This window comes from Argiope bruennichi, chromosome 6 (genome assembly GCF_947563725.1).
Source record: "Argiope bruennichi chromosome 6, qqArgBrue1.1, whole genome shotgun sequence".
NCBI lineage: Eukaryota > Metazoa > Arthropoda > Arachnida > Araneae > Araneidae > Argiope > Argiope bruennichi.
Window position 1 is genome coordinate 66,471,340 of NC_079156.1, and position 21,293 is coordinate 66,492,632.

Consider the following 21,293-nt stretch of genomic DNA (forward strand, 5'->3'; position numbering starts at 1 on the left):
ACGTTTGGTTTTATTTTCTTTTCTTCCTCGTATACTAAGATAAGGTATTATAATCATAAAAAAATTGCATTCTTCAAAAAAAATAACGACCTTGAAATTTTGACGAATTTTCACGTTTCAAACCTCATCAAATCCGGAAAACATATATTTTTGGAATTATGCCTGAGCTTGTGAACGCAACAACTCAAAACCGCGTTGAGCCAGGGCGATGAGATTTGGTATGCAGTCTTAATATTAAATATATAGATTTCTAAAAAACTAGCTGCTTTATGTATTTTTTACTACAACATTTTTTAATTAATCTGTGACAATGAGATCCGAGATATTATTAACCCCTTGCCTGCCGCGGGCGTATATATACATCTCACTAAGTCAATGTGTTAACTGCCCCTGGCGTATATATACGTCTCGCAAATAACTATATACGTATATATACGTGGCACTGGGGACAGAATTTCGCAAGTTATCCTCGGCAGGTAAGTGGTTAACAGGATAACTGACGGGTACATCTTCTTTAATAACAATAAAAGGCATTGCTTAAATGGTGCTATTTTCACATTATTTTATTTTACTTGAAGTAATATAATGGCAGTCTGGTCTATTTGATAAATAGAATAAATTAGATTTATAATAAGTCACTGTAATAAATTATATTTCTTATCCAATAGTGACGGTCCAATGTTCCAGGTATGCAGCTCCTTTGCACCTTGATTCGATAGCTTTGCAAATTTATTAGCTTATAATTTTAAAATGCAATAAAATTTTGAAATTCGATCAAATCTGGAGAAATTTTAAAACGAATCATTCCAGACATGTACGTTTATGTTTAAAACTAAATCGTATATAAAGAATTTTTTAAAAATATAATCTATTTCAGTTTATTTTAATTAAGAGAGAATAAATTTTTACATAAGGTTCTTACATCATAGTTCAAATAAAATGGATAAAAAAATAAAGTAGAATTTTGACATCCAAGTATTTTTTGTGATCTTTTATTTTAATAATTACAAAATTATACAATTTTCTATAATCACGATCGAGACTGCATACATTGGTACAAATCCTAAAACATAACTAATAACAAGGATTCAATAAAATAAAATTGACTTTTACAACAACGGACTCATATTTCAATCATTCACATTTGAAAACATAATCCAACAATATCCTATTTGATAATAAAATTTGTTCTTTCTTTAAGAATCGTCCCCACAATAACGATGACAAGGTACCATTTATTCAAAATGGTACACGTCAGAACCAAATTCGAAGTAAAGACCTTGAAATTATACAGGGTGTTTCAAAAGCGTTTACATGGAAGGGAACAGAAACAAGTTATTTTTGCTTTAGAACAAGGGGTAGGAAACGTAAAAAGTGGTGAGATCATTGCACCCTTTTTCATCGAATTACGTAAAAGATAAGACATGCAAAATAGATTTAGTGGAGTATAAATTTACAATAGCACAACAACCCAACTGCACGAATTACAAATCATACCGAGGATGACAGATAAAATTAATAAAAAGTAAGATACAGCATCAAGAAACTTTTGCAGAACTGAAATAAATGTTCAAAGTATTTTACTGTCTAAAGCGATATACGCTCCAAGTGTGATTATTCTTGCAAATTAGTTGTTCAGCTATTCTAAATTTTTATTCCATTAAATGTGTGTTTATGTAGTTTCTTTTATTGAATTTACTAAGAAAGAATACTCATTTCGTTTCCAGCTCCAAATTCTATTGAAAAAATGATTTCTTACTGTAAGCTTGATCTACCCTTAAAATTTGACTCATGATTTTTGAAACATTCTGTATAGTTGACACTCTATCAGTTTTTCCGTTTGCACTGTCGTTTCCAATCATTTTCTCCATAAAAGTTCCTTAAACCCTTCATTCGTCATGTCTTTTTGAAAAGGAAACAAATTCTCATCAACCTTCTTTCTTCGAATAAAAGTTTTGCTGCTAACGAAAGTTGAAAAAATATGGAAATGAAATACTAGTAAGTAATTAAGTAATAATAATTAAAAGCAAAAAGTTATTCAGCAAATTTTAAAACCTTAAGAAATAAGTATGTAGCAAAGTCTAGTGAATTCTTTGAAGTTAAATTTTTTGTGTTATGAAAGCTGAATATTTTAAAATATGAAAGGGTTATCTTTATTGTTATCTCTAATTTAAGAAAATTTGCCTTTAATTTATACGATTTTGATATAACCATTATGAATTTCTTTAAGGTCTATAGTGTTAGTGTGTCATCATATAGATAAATTCATCAGAATTGTCTTATAAAATATCTTAATTTTGAAACATAACTAAGTAAGATTGAAAATCAGGTTTATATTATGAGATTATTTTATAAGTATCAACATTAGTAATTTTTTTTTTGAGGAACCAAATGATTATAAAACACTGTGCATAATACATTTATGTTCCACAAAGATAATAATTCTTTATAGGATAACAGTAATAAATTTTCTTCATATCCGAAACGTTTATTGAATTAATACCCAGGTAGCATAATCTGTTACACTATATTGTACAATATTGTGCGGTACTATATGATATTAAACAATATTCCATAATATTAAAAAAATATTGCGAATATCGATCAATGTCATACAATATTTGTGTGCTACTATATCTATAATATAATATGAAATTCATGCATAAAATTAATTATAACACACTATACTTATAAACACAGAATTCTAAACCTTTAACAACGTAAATTTTAATTTAGGAACCACACAAATAAAAATTTGAAATGAATCCAGTGAATCAAATAATATTTCTACATAATAAATTTCATTTAAGAATCTACGTAAAGATAAATCTTGAATGGATTTTGTAAATAGGATTAAAATATTCCATTATATATTTCATTTCAAAATCCACGCATAGATAAATCTCAGATACATCCGGCGAATCGAATAAAATATTGTGTAATATATAGATTTCAGAATTCACACAACATAAATCTCAAATGAATCCAGTAAATTCCACAGATATATTCCATACTAAATACATTTAAAGATCCACACAGAGAAAATCCTTGGATGGATCCACCAATGTATTCCATAGTAACTTCATGTAAAGGTAAAATAGACACAATTAAAAATGGATCTAGTATATCTCCAATCGAATAAAAATATTCCACATATTCTTCGAATCGATTAAATGTCCCACATTCATGTGCAAAATTTCGTATCCAAATGCACATCGGTCATCTCGTATCTCATACCATATATTTTGCATTAAATTGGTGCTCTGTATTCATACGCTACATAAATAAACGAATAATTTGTTGGTGGCAGTGTTATTCTCTGCGTACAAATCGGAGTTCTTGAGGAACGGGATGATACGTGAGTCCCAAAGTCCCTTGCATTCTTGGAATTTGACCTTTAGGAGGAAGAACTGTGAATTTTTGCATGAGAGCCACGAAATAGAACAGCATTTCCATCATGGCTATTACTTCTCCTGGGCAGTTGCGTTTACCTAAAGTGGGAACAGTTGCCATATAAATATTAAACGAATAGAAATAATAAAAAGTTATAAAAAATGACTCAATTAGTGTATTAAAAAGTGTAGAACAGATTTTTAGTCAAACATTTGGCGACTCCCCCCCCCCCCGAGCAAAAAAAATCATAAAGTCATAAGTTATTGAAAGAAGTATTGTAAATACATTTAAATTTTAATTTGATTTCTAATATTTCAACCCTATAGTGCATCGTTCAGTGATTTGGCTACAGGTTTTCATTTCCTTTCATAAGCTTCACACGATTGTTCCAAAGGATTTGAAAATCCTTTTTTTTTAAATGCATTTTTGATAAACATTTGTAGTAAAGACCACTGTACGGCAACAGCGGTACTAGAATCAGATTTAAAATGGAAACATGAAAAAAATACCAAAATGGCTGTTAAATAAATAGTTCTACCATTAAAAATACTATCATTTTTTTTTTTTTTTTTTTGCGTTATGAAAATATGTTGGTAAAAAAAGGCATTTTTATTTTTATTGCAGAATTGTTATTATGTGATTTGTATCGTTGGGATATTGTTTAATTCATAACGTAGCCATTTGCCACATTAAAATTTTATTTTTAAATTTCACAAAAAAATAATTAAAAATGTTTCAAATAATTTTCCTGAATTATATGCAGCTATTCAAAACACATATGCATTTTTTTTTGAATAAAAAAAAAAGTCGTGCATTCTTGGGTTAAAAACTTGTCTTGAAGGCTTAGAATTTTTTTTAATATTATTTATTATATATTAATTTTCGTTCAAAATTATAATTCCTGTTCATTATTTTACGATTTTGTGTAAACATAGGCTTCTAGATCTAGAATTAAAATATACACTCATATCAATATTCAAAGAAGTCTCTTAAAAACTTCATTTAAAATAAAATTTCATTGTAAATCATTTAAAGTAAGAACTGTTATTTATCATACTAGCCGCCTTTAGCGACCAGCCGTTTGGCCAATGTTAATGCTCGTAAAAATTTAAATAATTAAATATTTTATATAACTCCTATTTTAATAGCTTCTTCATCAAAATATTTTAAAACTTCAAATTTTGATAGTCATATAATTCATTCATAGTATTATAAAGGCCTTCAGCCAGAACGTAATATGCATCTCTCTAATTTTCTGTTAGCTCCCGTAGAATTTATGTTTTAAATTAAAGTGAAAATTATTAAACTGCAATTAATATAAGAACATTTTTTACTGAAACAAAGCATTTGTTTAAAAAAATATGAGTACTGAACACAGAGTCGCTGAGCATTTAAACCTTATGGGCACTAAAGAACACTTTCTTTATTTATGGAATATCTCAAGAATTTGTCAACAAAATTTTCTCAGATTCATCATGAATAGATCGATTAATTAACAATGTTTAATTTTAAAAGCATCAAACACTAAGAAAATAAACAGAATCGTTTGAAATAATCAGTCGAAAACACGTTAAGCTTAACCTCGTTAGCGTGAGGGGAAAAAAAACTACTTAAAAAACGATGTACATAAAACTATAATCATATACGAAAAATGTATAACTAATATAAATATAATTTAATTATAAAAGCACACAACTAACCTAAAAACAATTTTTTTACAATGTGTACCTGCAATAAAACAAAACAGCAAACCAATTAATCAAAACCAAGTCTGCATCCGTTGAAAATACAGTTGTTAACAATCAAAACACACTGCGCGTGCGTGAATTTTCAAAAACAGTTATGGCAACGCAAATGCGTGAATTTTCAACGCCAGTTGGATAAAGCTATGGAGATTAGAAATTTTTAATTTCCTTTATTCTGTTTCATTTTCATTCAAAAGTACTTCAGAACGAATCCGAAAGATCGATTAATTAACAATGTTTAATTTTAAATGGATCAAACATTAAGAAAATAAACAGAATCATTTGAAATAATCGGTCGAAAACATGTTAAGCCTAACCTCAGTAGCGTGGGGGAAAAAATTGAAGTCTTATTCATTTAGCAGTGAGGAAATGAAAAGATTTTTGGTGGGAAAGTTAGTTTCTAATTAATAAAAAATTAGCCACTCGATTAACTGGGATAAATAGTAGCCTATGTCCTATTCCAAAAAATAATTTCTATGAGCCAAATTTCATCCAATTCCGTTCAGTCGTTGTGGCGTGATTGAGTAACAAACATCCATCCATCCAAACTTTTACATTTATAATAGCAGTATAATTTTTTTAAAAAATTCATTAAAAACAGAAATTTAATTAGTTGGTTAAAACCTAAGTATCATTGAAAAGATTACTTTTTGATCTTCAACATAATGTAAAAATGAATTTTGTGCTGTAATATTTTCGGAAGTTATAGTGGAAAAATGCGAAATTTTGCTTAATTTATAATTAATTAAAATTCTAACTAAAAATTGAAAAAAAAGGGAACCCAGGGGCACATTCCCGACCTCCAAGATATAGATGTACCAAATTTGGTAGCTGTAGGTCTTACGGTCTGGCCTGTAGAGCGCCAACACACACACACACACATTGAGCTTTATTATAAGTACAGATATAGATATAGATAAATATAGATATATATTACCTATAAATCATTATAAATTTCATTATAAAGAATATTTATTAAATAGAAATATGTCATGAAAATGAGGAAAAACTATGGATAAAATCTACTTTTTCACTTTATTGATTTTAATAATTTTTTTTTAAAAATTTGAATTTCTCCTTAATAGAAAAGTTTTGTAAAAAGAACACATCATTCATAAACAATTTTACAATTTTTGTTAAGATTGAAATGTATTATCTTAAATTTTCTTGAAGCTGTAATGTCTTTTGTATTGAATCAAATGTTGTTAGCATTTCTTCATGTGGAGCTTTTTTTTAAAATTATTATTATTATTATTAAATTAGCCATAACCAATTTTATTCTCCCTGTAATTTTTTTTACCTCATTTTGTAAAGCTTTCCAATATGTCATGCTTTGTAAAATATTCTACCATTACAATGATTTCATCTAGGTGAATACAGTTCTTATCTACGCTGCGTTCTAACTCCGTGTTTTTCGATGCTGCCATTTTTCATGACTGATAATTTGGCTGATTTTGTTGGAGTTTCGATAACTGAGAAGTCGTAAAGGTATAATTCGGTTTTAACAGCGCCAAGAATAAATTTCACCAAATTATAAGTGATCGCCAAGAAAAATTTTGCCAAGTGCGCGATACTAAACTCGCCATTATCAATTTTATTCTCCCTGTAGTTTTTTTTTTATCACATTTCGTAAAGCTTTCTAATATGCTATGCTCTATAGAATATTCTACAATTACAATGATTTCATCTACGTAAATACGGTTCTTATCCTTAACTCGCCAATTTTCACTCAAAATTTCGCCAAGTGCGAGATACGATTGAATATTATTGATACGAATTCAATACGATTGAAATCGCCAAATTGGAGAAATTTTTTCTCGGCACTTTTTCGTCGCCTTTGCAACTGACAAGTACCGTCATAAAACATAAAAATATGGAAAGACTGGCAAACATAACAGATATAACCTCGAAAATATTTAATTGTATGATTTTGAATCTCCCGTCATTTATCTCTTTCAGTTTTCTTCAATTGCTGAATAGATGAATCATGAAATAACTTACCATACGAAAAAGGCACGTAACTTTCAGGTTTCAAATTTACTTTCTTTCCGTCTTCCAACAAAAAGCGTTCTGGTTGAAATTTTTCTGGATCTTTCCAATACTTGGTGTCGTTGTGAAGTCCCCAATTGTTAGCTAAGATTATTGTTCCCTTAGGTACGTCATATCCGCATATCTTGATGTCTTCCATAGCACTATGAAGAAGATACATGCATATAATAAAGGTTAATTTACTCGAAGCTTTAAAATAAATTTGGCTGATATCTATTTTCATATAACCTCTGAAATTGTCGCCAATATGTATCCCAAGAATTAAGTGTAGTATTCACTACCTATTAAGGTTTTTTTTAAAAAACAACAACAAATTTTGGAAAGTAGAAAAATCCAAACTGTTAGATATTAAAAATTTTAAAGTTTATATATTTCGACAACAGGCATGGAAATCAAAATTAGAGTGGATGAAACATTTGATTCAATGAGAACCTTCGGCACCAACATATCAGAATGACTAGAATTTAAACATATCTTTCAATTTTAGGAGAAGTATAAAAGAAATTTTATTTTTGTCTAGACCCGTCAGCATTGCAAACCCCAGAAAGTTACTGAATTAACACTAAAAGTTACTGAAAAAATCAGAGGATTCTCTCATTTTGAAAGTACGAAACATGAGATGTGGTTTCATATTCTAATTTTACCCCGACACTTTCCGTAATTTACACTGCGTATGTTGAACAACCTAACACTGGCCATGAATTAAAATTGCTTAAAATGCATATCTAAAAATAATTTAATCTTGTATCTATTTCGAATAATATATCAAGAGAAAAATAAATTGATTTCTGGATTAAAACGATTGAGAATTTCTTTAGAATATTTACTTTACGAAACAGGAATTCTTAAGTTATCTGCATACACAAGATGACCCCTCTAATTTTCGTGGCATTAAAGAATAAACCAACCAGTGGCCCTAATGGGTTAAAGCTTAGCATGGCTAAGAAACATGAATAGAAAGAAATAAGTTATAACTGCACTCTTAACAAAATTATTTAAAATTTACAAGCTAATTGGGTTTTAGCCCCAAATAGTTCTCAATGGTAGATAGGGCTGGCTAGTGAGGTATTCCTATTTTTCTCGGAGAGAAACAGAAATGTAATTCATTCCTTGAAAAAAACTTCAAAAAGCATCTTGTTTCCTTTTATGGTAGAGCTTTTACATCTGGGATTAACAAAGTGTTTCAGCTCTTACCCATTTTCGCTCTCATTCTCTAAACGACTCAATTAAAGAAATTGTGATTTTCTCAGACTCAAAATCAGCACTCGAAGCCATACATAACGGCAAAACAACAATAACGCAAGAAATGAATGCCCTTCTCCATTTACTAAATATACCTTGCACTCTCCAGTGGATCCCAGCTCATGTTGAAATTGAGGAGAACGAATGTGCAGATGCCCTTGCCAAGGAAGCACGCGACGAAGACCAACCTCGAGTAGTCACCTGTACAGATGCGAATGCTACCGCTAGGTGAAGGCATCTTAGCAAGGCAACAATCCTCGATCTAAACTGCTCAAGAAACCTTTCCTCTAAAATAGCTAGGCTACGTACTGGACATTTCAAAGGCATGAAGATCTCCCGAACCAATATAAAATCCTATCCCATCTGCAAGTACTGTCCCCATTCGCAACTAACTCCAGATCATGTTTTTGACTGCTAGGCCATTATCGGTTCCCTCTTTCAACTTGGAGCACCCCCAATCGAAATCCTCCATAGTCATCGGGCTCCAGAACTTGCAGATCTTGTCACCAAGGCTTTTGGAGGACTAATCTTTTGCACTAGCACTGTATGCATAGATACGACAACAACAACAACAAAGTGTTTCAAGTGTTTGAAATTTTTTCACAGGTCTCTGATTCGAGGACCTTCAAGAGATGATAAATTAATCACCTCATAGTATAAACATATTTCAAATCAGAATTTTATTACTCACATTCGAGAGGTATTAATAGGTGCTATGGTCACCCATCGCTGACCTTCCATGATGACAGCATACGTGTATGGCAAAGACAATCGGTCACTCCACTGGATTTTCCCTTCTCTTCCTAAGACAGTATCGATTTCTTGGTGAACTCTTTTCTGAAGTTCTATATCTGAGGCCATGACAAGGAGCAGCCAGCTCAGCGAAGTCTTGGTGGTGTCACTGGCTCCAACGAAAATGGCCTGGATGTTGCCGTACAGATTTGTATCTAAAAGTATGATCACGAAATTTAAGAAATGCAGAGTGTTTCAAAAGTCCTGAATAAATTCTTACATCCATAATACATGACAGAAAAAAAAAGAAAAAGAAAAAAAGAGAAAAAGATGAATTTTGCAAGAAAGGTGTGGTACAGTAACTGGATAAAAATGTCATTGAATGGAATTTACTTTGAATATTTAAGCATTTAGGATTGATTTTTTTTCTGCAACATTGTAGAGTTTCGAAATCTAATGATCTGAAAAACTAGAAAATAAAATTTAAACAAGAATTCAAATGTATATCGGGGATGAAGGAGAGCAGTTTTAAACCCAAAAAGAAAGATTTCTTATACTAACGTAGCGGTTTGCTGCCAGGTAATGTTATGCAGTTCAGTTTCATAGATAACGTAGATATACATAGATAACGCTTTTATGATTATAGTCTCAGTCATTCTGAAGTGAAAAGAGTTGAGGAGTAACCTATAACCGGCTACTCCGACCCCCCGCAGGTATAAGGAAAAATCTGAATGACCGGACCTCCGCAACAGCAATACTGGCGGGAACTGTGGTTGAATCCTAAGAACCCTCACCGGCCACGGCACAACCCTTCCCTTGAGGATTATGTTCCATCATTGATGGGAGGCAGCCGACCCCTACCTTTTACTGTGTATCCACCAGGATGACGAGAACCAACTACCATACCGGAAGCTTCTCATCCTCAACTGCGAGGTGCCTCCCCACTTAATGGGATGGGGATGTAAAGAAGTGCTGTATATTTCTGATAATACAAGTTATTTTATAAAAACTTCACCATTAGAAGAGTGATTTCTTGAGAAAATATTAATGGCAATTGCAATAGAATGCTTTAAAGTATAAGAGTTTTTATCATGCTGCAGGGTTTCCCAATCATATTTTTTATTTTTAAATTATAGAGACAAAAATATAATAGAAGTACTTACAGTTGAAGGAGTTTCCAAGCTTTTGTTCTTGATTCTCTCTTATTTTCATCAAATAGCCATCAATGAAGTTTTCCGGATTTTCTTCTACAGTGTTTTTCTTGTGAATTTCTACTTGTTCCCTTAAAAAAATAATAAATTTATGAATTGCTAAAGAGCATATACAAAATCAGAAGCCCAAGAATAATAAAAATTCTGGTAACGTTTGTGTCAAAGATTGGTGTCATGGAAATGATAATCAAAAATATACAGGGTTATTGTAATTGATTCACAGGACTGATTATACAGATGTATATGGCCTACAAAGAAGATAGTTATGAAATACAAATATTCTCCAAATTTCAGGTACTGTGTTTTTCATGTGTGCACCAAAACACGATCGAAAGTACACGTTTAAATGGTAATTCAATATCTTCAATATGTTTGATAGCATATTCTCTTCAATGTTTTCCCCCAAGAAATTGATGCGATCCATCAATTTTTGCTTTTAGCACCATTTAAATTTGTTTTCATGTGCATTATTCTTTGTTTATATATATATTGTTACGAGCCTGTGATGCTGCTTCCCAGCATAGTTGGTTCCATAGGAGGTCCCGGAGCTTGGCGACAAACTTGGCGACCATTTCGCGACTTGGCGACTTTGGCTCCAAAATAGATTATACTCGAAACATCGAGAATTTTCCCGATCCGTCCAGTAGGAACGGAGATACGCCTCGAACGTTCCTGATTGGTTGAGAGGTTTCTAGCCCCGCCTCCTAAGACCTATAAAAGGAGCTGCAGCTGCCGGGGAGTGGTGGTGAATTGAGTCGTAGTCGGAAGTGACAGAGAAGAGAGTCGTGAACCAGTGGAGTGCGAGAATAGTCCGTAGCGACAGAGAAGGTCGTAGTCGGAATCGACGGTAAAGAACTGGCCTTCCAGAGATTAGCAGAGCAGCGACGGAGTCAAGCTAGTGCTGAACTAAGCTGTGCGCTACTCTCTGTAGTAGAGAGTCTTGTTGTATGCTGCACGTCTCGGCTGAAGATAATCGTCTTCTGTGCTGTATATAGTTGTCGTCTTTGTGCTGTCCTGTGTGTCTTCGTGTAAATAAACGTCGTTGTTTTATTTTCTACTGCCGCCTGCTGATTGAGCTTTCTCCACACCATATAACTCCCACTACCCAAACGAACCCGGAAATTTCGTAACAATATATATATATATATATTGAAATTTAATAATTTATAATTAGTTAAAAATTAATTAAAACTTTGTACCGTTTCTCCTTTAAAACGTAACAAAAATAATTTTTTGGACTATTTTAAATCGAAAAAAAAAAAATCCTTTCCAATTTGGTTGTTATGTTAATTTGCGAGTTATTTTTCCCTAATTTCAGTAAGTTATCAATTTTTTAAATTATAGTTTGCGATTCTACTTTTCATTTTTACAATGAAATTAAACCATTTTCATTAATTTTCAAATATTTTTAATAGCTTATATCTCTTTTATTTTTATTATATCCGAATGCATTTTACTTTATTTCATCAGTTTTTCTGCGAAATTTGAGGAAGAGGATCAGGTTTTTCTTAAATACTATATGAGAATTTTTCTGGAGATAGCTCCCGTTGATTAATTTAGAATCCACAATATACTACTCACCTAACGAATTTATTGAACCGCACCAAATGCTTTTTATACAAAGCATACTTGGTAAGGCCCAAAGCTATAAGAATGTCACTGAGGAATGGGAAAGAAATTCGTAAGCCGACTTGAGCAGAAAACTGGGAAACCGAATCCACACACTGATTGAGAAATTCTATGTTCTGGTTGTTCATCGGTAATCTGTTCCCGAAAACGTATGAGGAGATGTTATTGGCAATGCTGGCTGTCAGCAGTTTGGAGAAATCGAATGGACGCCCATCGTACATTGACACTTTTCTTACCAAATCTTCAACTTCTATCTGAAAAAAAATATAAATATGTTCAAACTTTGTCTCAGAATAATGCTTTATTTGTTCTCCTTTAATATGTGTATTTAAAATAATTATGCAAAATCAAGGAATCATCACCCTGCAGCTTGAATCATTTGTTTCAATTCTACAATTTTTATATTTTATATGGTGGTGAATGGCATATAAGCCAGTTAACAGCTCTTCTACCCGAACAATTGTTTTGGTATAACGGTTATGTTACTGGACTGCGAACCACAAGGACCCAGGTTCTATCCTTCGCTCATCACAATCACCTAAATTGATGACCTCGGACGATGAACCTTTAACCCTCGTACAGCTGTTGTGGCGCCATCTACCCGCAACCAAAGTTCGTCAGATTCACTTGACGCAGCAAACCAAAGTCGTCAGACTCACTTGACGCAGTAACCCACACACACTCGCTACACAACTGGGTACAGGCCCATTAGACAACAGCCAATAAATACATCACCACTTAAAATCCATACCTCCGACTCACTGGAGGGACAGTCTGTAGTGAATGGCATATAAGCCAGTTAACAGCTCTTCCACCCGAACAATTGTTTTGGTATAATGGTTATGTTACTGGACTGCGAACCACAAGGACCTAGGTTCTATCCTTCGCTCATCACAATATGAAATTTTATGGCCACTACATATGTCAGTAATGAACGCCTGCCTCTTCTCATCCTCCATTTCTTGAGAAAGATATTTCAAATTAAAACTTTAAAGCCCCCCTCAACTTATGGACTGATTCGTCAATTAGTTTCTCCATTCTGCGTTATGATATTTCTAAATAAAATGAAAAGCATTTCAAAACTAATATCAATTATGAATTATATTTATTTAATGTAAATTTTAACTGGCTTGAAATATGCTGTAAGAAACATGAAAATCTCTTACGAGTTCGTAAATGGTGCACCTATCTCAAAGAGGGTGGAAATGGTTTTGGTGTTTCATTTCTCTATAACTTTCTTAATATTGAAGATAGAAAAATAAATTCAATTAACCAAATTAGCTTCTCATTAAGATGAACAACTTTTGTATTTGAAGTGTCTCGATAACTGCAATATCTGAGAAATTAGGGACTGTAAAGTGATTTTCAAGCCCTAAATTTTGACTGTTTATCAACATCAACCAGTTATCTTGCCAGATAGTAATTTAGATTCGAAAGAATCTACCTTTGCCTTCCAGCTTGCCGAGAGGAATTTTTTTTATTTAATTATAAGTGTTGAAATATAGTATAGCAAGCGTAGCAAATAAATCAGAAAGTTCAATGTTTGTTGCGTAACTTAAAATAGTAATTTCATTTAGTGGATAAGATGAAGGTCATCAAAATTTATTGACATTACTAAATTAATGTTATTAATATTAAGGATGAACAATTGGTCATCAAATGTGGCTAGTTATTTAAAAAATTAACTCTTAACAACAGCATATAAAATTGCACAAGAAACAGAAATTTTTGCGGTTCTCCATAATTTATTATTACTGCAATATTTACACTCATGTCCATAAATTAAGGATAATTCAGAGTCACTCGGAAATTGAACTCTAAAATACATATATCATCCGCAAAATTAATATACACATCTTCAAAAATCATATGCAAATTGCAGGAAGCCACCAGATGACACAAATAGTACGTCACAATAATGAAAGTGTAAGAGAGAGTGTTGTATAAAGAATATAGACAAAGAAGTAAAATTGTTCGCAAGTGCTTTATAAGCATTTGGATGATTTTTTACGTGGTAAAATTATCGGCAGTCTGGAATGTGGGCGTACCCAGCTGGAAGTATCCGAGGAACTTGGAATCGCCCAAAGTATCATCTCCAGGCTTTGGCAACCATTCCAAGATGATGGTAATGTGAGTAGACGTTACAGCACAGGTTACCCGAGTTACAACGCTGAATGAGGACCGATATTTGGCAGTTACTGTCAAAAGAAACAGGTAGAGCACAGCATCAGACCTGTCTCGTCAGCTCTCTTCAGCCACTGGTACGGCAGTTTCAAGGCAGACCGTGTACGGACGCTTAGGGCAGATTGGTCTATATGCTCGTAGGCCTGTCAGATGTGTTGCACTTACTGCAACTCACTGTCTGTCACCTGTGGTTAGCCTGGAGTAGAGAGCATGCATTATGGACACCGCAACAGTGGGCTTGTGTGATGTTTTCCGACGAGTCCAGGTTGAGCTTGCATGTTCAAATTGGCACCATGACAGGCCAAATCTATCAAGACGTCATTCTGGAACAACATATATGTTTGTTTCGGGGCGCCATGGGCGCAGAATTCATGTTTGTGGATGACAACGCCTGTCCTCACCGTGCAAACATCGTAAACGAATGCCTTCGATGGGAGGATCTCATCCGTATGGACTGGCCAGAGTTCTCACCGGATTTGAATCCAGTAGAGTATGTGGGGGACATGCTTGGCCGACGAGTTGCAGTCAGTCAACCACCGCCTACATGTCTACCAGAACTACGGAGAGCATTGCTTGATGAGTGGTGTGTAATATTCCCCAAGAACAGATAGATAATTTGATACTCAGCATGCCTAGGTGTTGTACGGACTGTATTGCATCGTCTGGGAGACCTACTATGTATTAACCATCATACCAACCATGCAATATTGGTTTTTGTAAATAGGTTTTTTTTTGTAATTTGCTTCAGGGAGCAAAAAATCGCAATTTTTATCAACGATATCAAACATATAGCATCCTTTTTTCTCTTTACCTTTTTTTTAATAAATAGACTTTACAAATATGTCACATTTGTTTCTCTTCTGGCTCTTTCTTTTCCTGAACTTGCATTATCCTTAATTTATGGACATGAGCGTATATATAAGAGAATAGAAACTAAGGCTCTATTTCCTTTTCTACGAATTTAGAAAACATAGGTTAACAGTTATTCTATTCTTATATTTGAATAAAATCACAACAATTTAAAATGTACGTGAAAATTTTACTTGAACATGTGTTTCCCAACTATCTCTTCCAACACCAAGTCGTCTCATCGCTTTCACGCAGTACTGTCTTTGTTCAACCCATTCTTGACCATTCACGCTTGAAAAACCTGAAAATGAAAGAATGGCAATCAGGATTCCAATCAAATGCTTTTATTGTACAATGAATTTGAACAATAGAACTGATGGTGGTGGTACCTTGAATTATAAAATTGGATCACAAAAACCATAAAATCAATTAATTCAGAAATATTTACAGGCTCCAAGTATGTGTGAAACTCACCTACTCCATCTGGTACATAATCAAAGGCAACTTCTGGACGATCAGTTGTTGTCGATTTATTAAATGCTTCCTTTACCGCCTTATAATCGCCGAGGATGATACAGTAGTTTCTTCCCAGGTATAGTCTGAAAAATTAAGGAAGTAAAAATTATCTTATTATTCAAGGATCAACGTATCGTACTGAGCCAATAACATTAAAAAACAAAAACATTTTATACAAAACTAGTCTTCTTTGGCAACTAGCACCATATTTATGGCATTAATTTAGTGATGGTAACCAGTTTTGATGACCTATTCCTTATCACATGAAATGAAAGTACTATTTTAATATATACTAGAAAAATAAACATAAAATTCCTCGCTTATTTAGCTATACATGTAAGGATGCATAATTAATTCTTGAAATGGTCCAATTGTTGAGAATGAATACTGTGACAAGGTTTATTTCAAGGTATCTATAGAAGATAGAGGGCTGGTGACCATTGATGACGTATCTAAACAGCACGAACTTTCAAATTATTTAAAAATTACCGAAATCAGTGAAGTAATTGGAACAGATGAACTCTATGACGTTACTCCTCAAAGAATGCACAATAAAGAGATGTTCTTGATATTTTTCTGGAAATCTGAAGATAGTGGGAACAGAAATCATTTATAATAACGTATCTGATTGTCATGAGCTTTCATATGGAATAAAAAGGATCGACATTGTAAACAGTGGTACAACCAAACAGTAAACATTGGTATAGTGTCATAGTTTCTCTCCATAGAAAATGCACCTCAGAGATCTCACGTTCTATAGGTAGGCACGGATATCCCAATCCTGGGTCCCCTTCCATTTATCAGTCTCATTCCCTTCTGCTTTCAGCTTGATTCTTGTACTTTTTGATGAAAGAAAGGATGCTCTGTATTAAGTTGGAGAGTTGCTTCTTGCTTCTCATGGGCAGCCAAAACTCCATATAATGATCTTGCATGACTATTTATTAGATAATTGGTGCACTTTTGATTCCCAGTGTATTGATTAGGCTGGTAGATTAGTCACTTAAATGGCTAACCTGCTGGGTCGAAGCGAAATGGTCATTCTCAGGGAATTGGCGTAGAGTGGTCAGCATTTCTGGAGGTGACACTGAGCATACAAGCACAGGTATGCCTATGCTGTGAGTACTCAGAAACGAAAATAACCCTCCCATATTAGGTTAGTGGTTGGCGGTGCCTGGGCGTCTGATATTGACAGCTTGCATGAGCAGTAAAAAATCTTCTCCGCTTAGTGGGCACCAGTTAGATTTGCATAGCAATCAAAAACCGTCTGACACCTTTTTTTTATTGTCAAAATAATTACGATTAAAGATGAAATATTTCCTTCCGTTTCACTTTTTTACATTCTCGTGAAATTTAGAATATGGTCTTTACACCAAATTTGCAGATTTCAGTCAAATTTTGAGTAAAATGTGTTCAGAGGAAGCCCGTCTATTCGGCAGTTTGAATATAAGTTAACATGATAATAACAAAAGGAAGAGAGCTAGATAGATAAGATTCGGAATACTTATTTAACATTTATAGCTTAGACACCTGTCAAATTTTCAGTCAAATCCAACAACGGGTTGACTGTCAGTCGGTCTGTACTTTCAGAAACATGTAAATGCGATAATTTAAAAACACAATGACTTAAATATATCAAATTTTGTATGGGATTTTGTAACTACAAGTGCAGTTTTATGTCAAATTTTTGTTTCAATCGGTTGAGAAAACTTGTCTAAAACACAGAATTGATTTTTGGACACTATTAACGCATGCCAGGGATTAATGGCCAAATAACTCGCCAACGATGACAAGACAGATTCAGTAAAAATACTACATTCATGCCAAAAGCTAATATTTCGTAATTATTGTACTGGCATGACAAGTTGATTAGAGAGTATACGAGAATTATGGGTGACACCACTCCTGCTCGTTTGGTCGAAAAATTATAAACGGATATTTGGTGAAAATTTTTCTATGCGCAAACTTCGATCAGGTGTCTTACTGATCGAAGTGCCATAAAGAACTCAATCTTCGAAAATTGCCGAAATGAAATCTTTTGGTTTAATCCTGGTCAGCGTTAAACCTCATTCTTCGCTAAATTTTTCAAACGATTTTAATTCTTTGTGGAGAATTGTTGAAGAACTGCATATGAGTTTCAATTGCTTATATAGATATTAAATAAAAAATATCTGGGTTTGGAAGATAGGGAGAGGAAAGGAGAAGTTTCCGAACATTACATTACCCAATGTCCCCTACAATTTTTAAACCAACCTTTCTCATGTCATGAGTTTTAAATAAATCTTGAGCGTCTTTTGAATATTTCTCCAACATATGTAAAGTGACCTACTATTATCATGGTCCAAAATCTAATTTCTGAACTCTTAGATTTAGGTATACACTGACAGTTAGAAAGTGCTCTAAAGAATGCGAGGAGCTATATTTTTATATTCTCGAGTCAATAAATGTATTGCTGAAAAAGTAAGGAATTCAAAATCATTTAAACGATTCTGGTTCCTGTTAATTATATTTATTAGACTAATATTAACATGTAATAATCTAATATTTTAACGGGGAAAAATTTACTCGTTTGCGACTAAAAGATCTTATTTATGAAAATTTGAATTTTATAATTTTAAACCAATAAACAATCCCAAAAATAAAATAAAAAATTAATAATAAAAAAGCATCCAGCGTTGAGGTCTTTTTGGAGACGGTAATTGAAGCAGTTTCAAATCGTCCAAAATGTTGAAATTCTAATCTTGATAGCTTGGCCAATTATAATCGAGGAAGAGTGGAACTTCCCTTGTTTAAAATGGTATTGTGTCAAAAATATTTTTCTAAAGAGCACTAAAAGGTACGAAGGAGATGGAAAAAAGTCTCTTTGTAAATGGGTTGAATCTCTTTAACTAAAAAATTATTATTTAAGTATTGTTTATATTGGCAAGGATATTGGAGCAATGGTGTCACAGGCAGAAAATTTTTTAATATCCTGCCTTCAGTCAACCTTAATCCCACTAAATGGAACAGAGAGGAAATTATTTTCTTCTCAGAACACGGCCCTTTTCCTGCCTACCTCAAAAGGTTCAATCTGTCTTAGAGTGACCAGTGCAGTTGTGGTGGGATTGGCACCGCACTTCATTATGCTGCAGAATGCATCCTCACAATCTCTTGGCATATGAAAAAACCATCGCCAAGCCATGAACAGGAATGGCTGAAAAGAGTGGCCGGCATCTTCCTTTCCAGGCAAAAAATCCACAGTATAATCAAATTTATAAGTGAAAATAGAGACCTATTCTTGCCCCCATAGCACTCAACATCAACTCTCATACCAAAAGAGACCAAGGGAAAAAACAAGCACCGTAGTCTCCTGTCACACATTTCAATCAAACAGAGATTGTCTTCATTTCCATTTCTCAAATTATTTTCCAGCTGATTTTTTTTAACTGCATCCTGATCTACTATATCATAAAAAATAAGTGAACACAGATTATATGTATATTTTTACAAATTTTATCTCTCAATCTGCATTATATTTCTAAGTTTATTACTACAAATTATATTTCTAAGTTGAAAAATTATGTAAACGGTCTCATCATAATATAATTTCTTATATAATTGTAAATTCTGTAAATAGTTATTTTTGTTTCGTTTTTCTACTGTAAATATTTTGTTAATTAAATAAAATTCCCGTAACATGCCTACCAAACCGTTCAGTGACCAGAATGGTCACGGATACGGGGGTATGAGACGGCGTTCTGTTCTGTTTATATTAGCATTTATCCAAGCTATACGAAGAAGATTATCCAAATATATTTGATGATAAAGTAAAAATATTATTAACTCAGAAAAAGGAAAACCAGTACAGTTGAATTACTTAGATATAAAGAGATTCAATAAATTGCAGATTTTATTCAATTTAAAGAAGAATTTTGTCAATTACGTTAGAAACATTTAGTATTTTATGGCTGAAAAATTAGGATTATGTGTATAAGTTAAAGGTGCTTCTTTTGAAAGAAAGGATTCTTGTGTTACTTAAACAATTTCTTTTGAAACAATTTCTTTTGACTATTTAAAATATTTATGGCAAATTACATTGCAAATGCTTTTGTCCAGAAAAACAAACATTCAATATTATTGTCGTGGCTGGTTCGTGAGTGCTTTGAAAAAACAGGCAAATAGAAAACTTGACAAATTTATTGCAGATTCGTTTGAGTTACTCTGCTCAGTAACTCCTTCTCCTCCAAGAGCCAACACTCGAATGACATCACTCTTTTAATTACACTCGCGCTAGTGGTCTAGCGCCATCTATGAACGTTTATTTCCTAACGCTTCAAAATCCAATCACTACAATTATCTCCAATTTCTAAATAATAAATAAGAAAGAAGTTGTACAGTTTTTTTCTGGTTGGTGTTTTCTTTTTTTCCCCCCTTAAGAATTGTTTGTGTTTTATCCTCAAGAAAATTAATTTATAAACGACAATAATTCAGATTATTTGATTTTTTTTTTTTTTTTTTTTTTTGCGTATAAAGATTCATTACATGCATAAAAATAAATGAGTTAAAATAAAAAGAAAAGGAATATTAGAATTATTAATCCTTCTTGAGTGGTAGTGATGTTTCAACACTTACATTTTACCCCAGTGACAAATAAATAATGTTTTAAGCCTTTACTAGTTTTTTTTAAAAACAATCTGGTATTTTTTAATCGTTAAGAAACTGTAAAATTATTTGAACTCAATTGTGCTATAATCTATAATCAATCACTAGTTAATGCATTTTGTTTTATTTTGTTTCATAATGAAGTCTATCAATAATATGGCGTAGTTCATAATCTAAAACTGGATCAATTATAATCCATTGTACAATAGACTACTTATAGATCAATAATGTTTTGAAATGTTTCTGATAAGATTTGCGAAAATTGGAATATCTCATACTATGCGTTTGGGGTTTGATTCCGTGTTACATAACTGCTTTCAACTAGCATTTAATTCCTTTATTTCACAGAATAAAAGTTCTTTGATAAAAACTATTTAATAAAAAGTTAAAAGATATTTAATAAAATAGGAATTATTTGATACATTTTTATTACTGATTAAATATGAAATATAATTCATTATTAGTCACAATTTTATTTCCCTACGAATGCAAAATTCGTCAGAACATTAATTATATTATTCGAAATCGTATTTTAGTTCTTCATTAATTTATATTTATATTAAAAGTGCATCAAACTAAACTACATCTAAATTTATAAAATAATATTAAATCGTTCAAGCACATTTTAATTTTAGACAAAAACTGCAAAAATAAATACGTTATATATTGGAATACATAAATAAATAACTTATTTTATTCTTTCTTATTTGAATAAATCTAAAAATTAATTCCCAAGACAAGATGTGTACTGAAATTAAATTTTAAAGAAAAATGAACAGTCTGACTCTTACCCAAACACACTGCCATATTTTTTAGTCAATTTATGGAGTCCTCGAAATGGTTCTTTCCCAAGAAATGGCAATTGTCCTACGACAGGTAGATTAAACGGTCCAGGTGGCAGATGTTTCCTGTTCTTTTTCCGCTTCCAGAACACCACTAAAAGAATCGCTACGCAGACGATAATCTCTTTCAGAACAGAAATTCCTGACTGATTTTTCAATGCAGAAAACCACCCAAATGCTGTGTCCACCATTGCCGCCATTGTTCTTCTTGTATTCGTTAATGCTTTTAAAAGTGAGTGACAGTTCTTTTTATCAAACGCTTT

At 32.6% G+C, this 21,293-nt stretch overlaps 2 protein-coding genes across 2 annotated transcripts in view; one reads left to right on the top strand and one right to left on the bottom strand.

Annotated features, from left to right (window-relative positions):
- Nucleotides 1-976: 976 nt before the first annotated feature.
- LOC129971144 (cytochrome P450 2J5-like) lies at nt 977-21,230 on the bottom strand. The gene is made up of 8 exons (XM_056084640.1): nt 20,980-21,230; nt 15,509-15,633; nt 15,229-15,335; nt 11,954-12,255; nt 10,325-10,443; nt 9,121-9,376; nt 7,140-7,330; nt 977-3,491 (listed from the first exon to the last, which is right to left on the bottom strand). The coding sequence occupies exons 1-8, from the start codon at nt 21,228-21,230 to the stop codon at nt 3,313-3,315; spliced, it is 1,530 nt and encodes a 509-aa protein (XP_055940615.1). The 3' UTR covers nt 977-3,312.
- The window catches only part of LOC129971146 (plancitoxin-1-like), a 35,568-nt gene continuing 35,399 nt past the window's right edge, over nt 21,125-21,293 (top strand). Inside the window, exon 1 of the mRNA XM_056084642.1 lies at nt 21,125-21,262. The gene's annotated coding sequence lies outside the window, so the exon portion shown is untranslated. The remainder of the gene's footprint in view (nt 21,263-21,293) is intronic.

Bases quoted from the DNA above. Each gene is read 5' to 3' on its own strand.
- LOC129971144 (XM_056084640.1), bottom strand. From the start codon at position 21,230: ATGGCGGCAATGGTGGACACAGCATTTGGGTGGTTTTCTGCATTGAAA. The intron at 15,336-15,508 runs GTGAGTTTCACA...TTTCATTTTCAG, and splicing joins TTATGTACCAGATGGAGTAG to GTTTTTCAAGCGTGAATGGT. The intron at 9,377-10,324 runs GTAAGTACTTCT...TCATACTTTTAG, and splicing joins GCTTGGAAACTCCTTCAACT to ATACAAATCTGTACGGCAAC.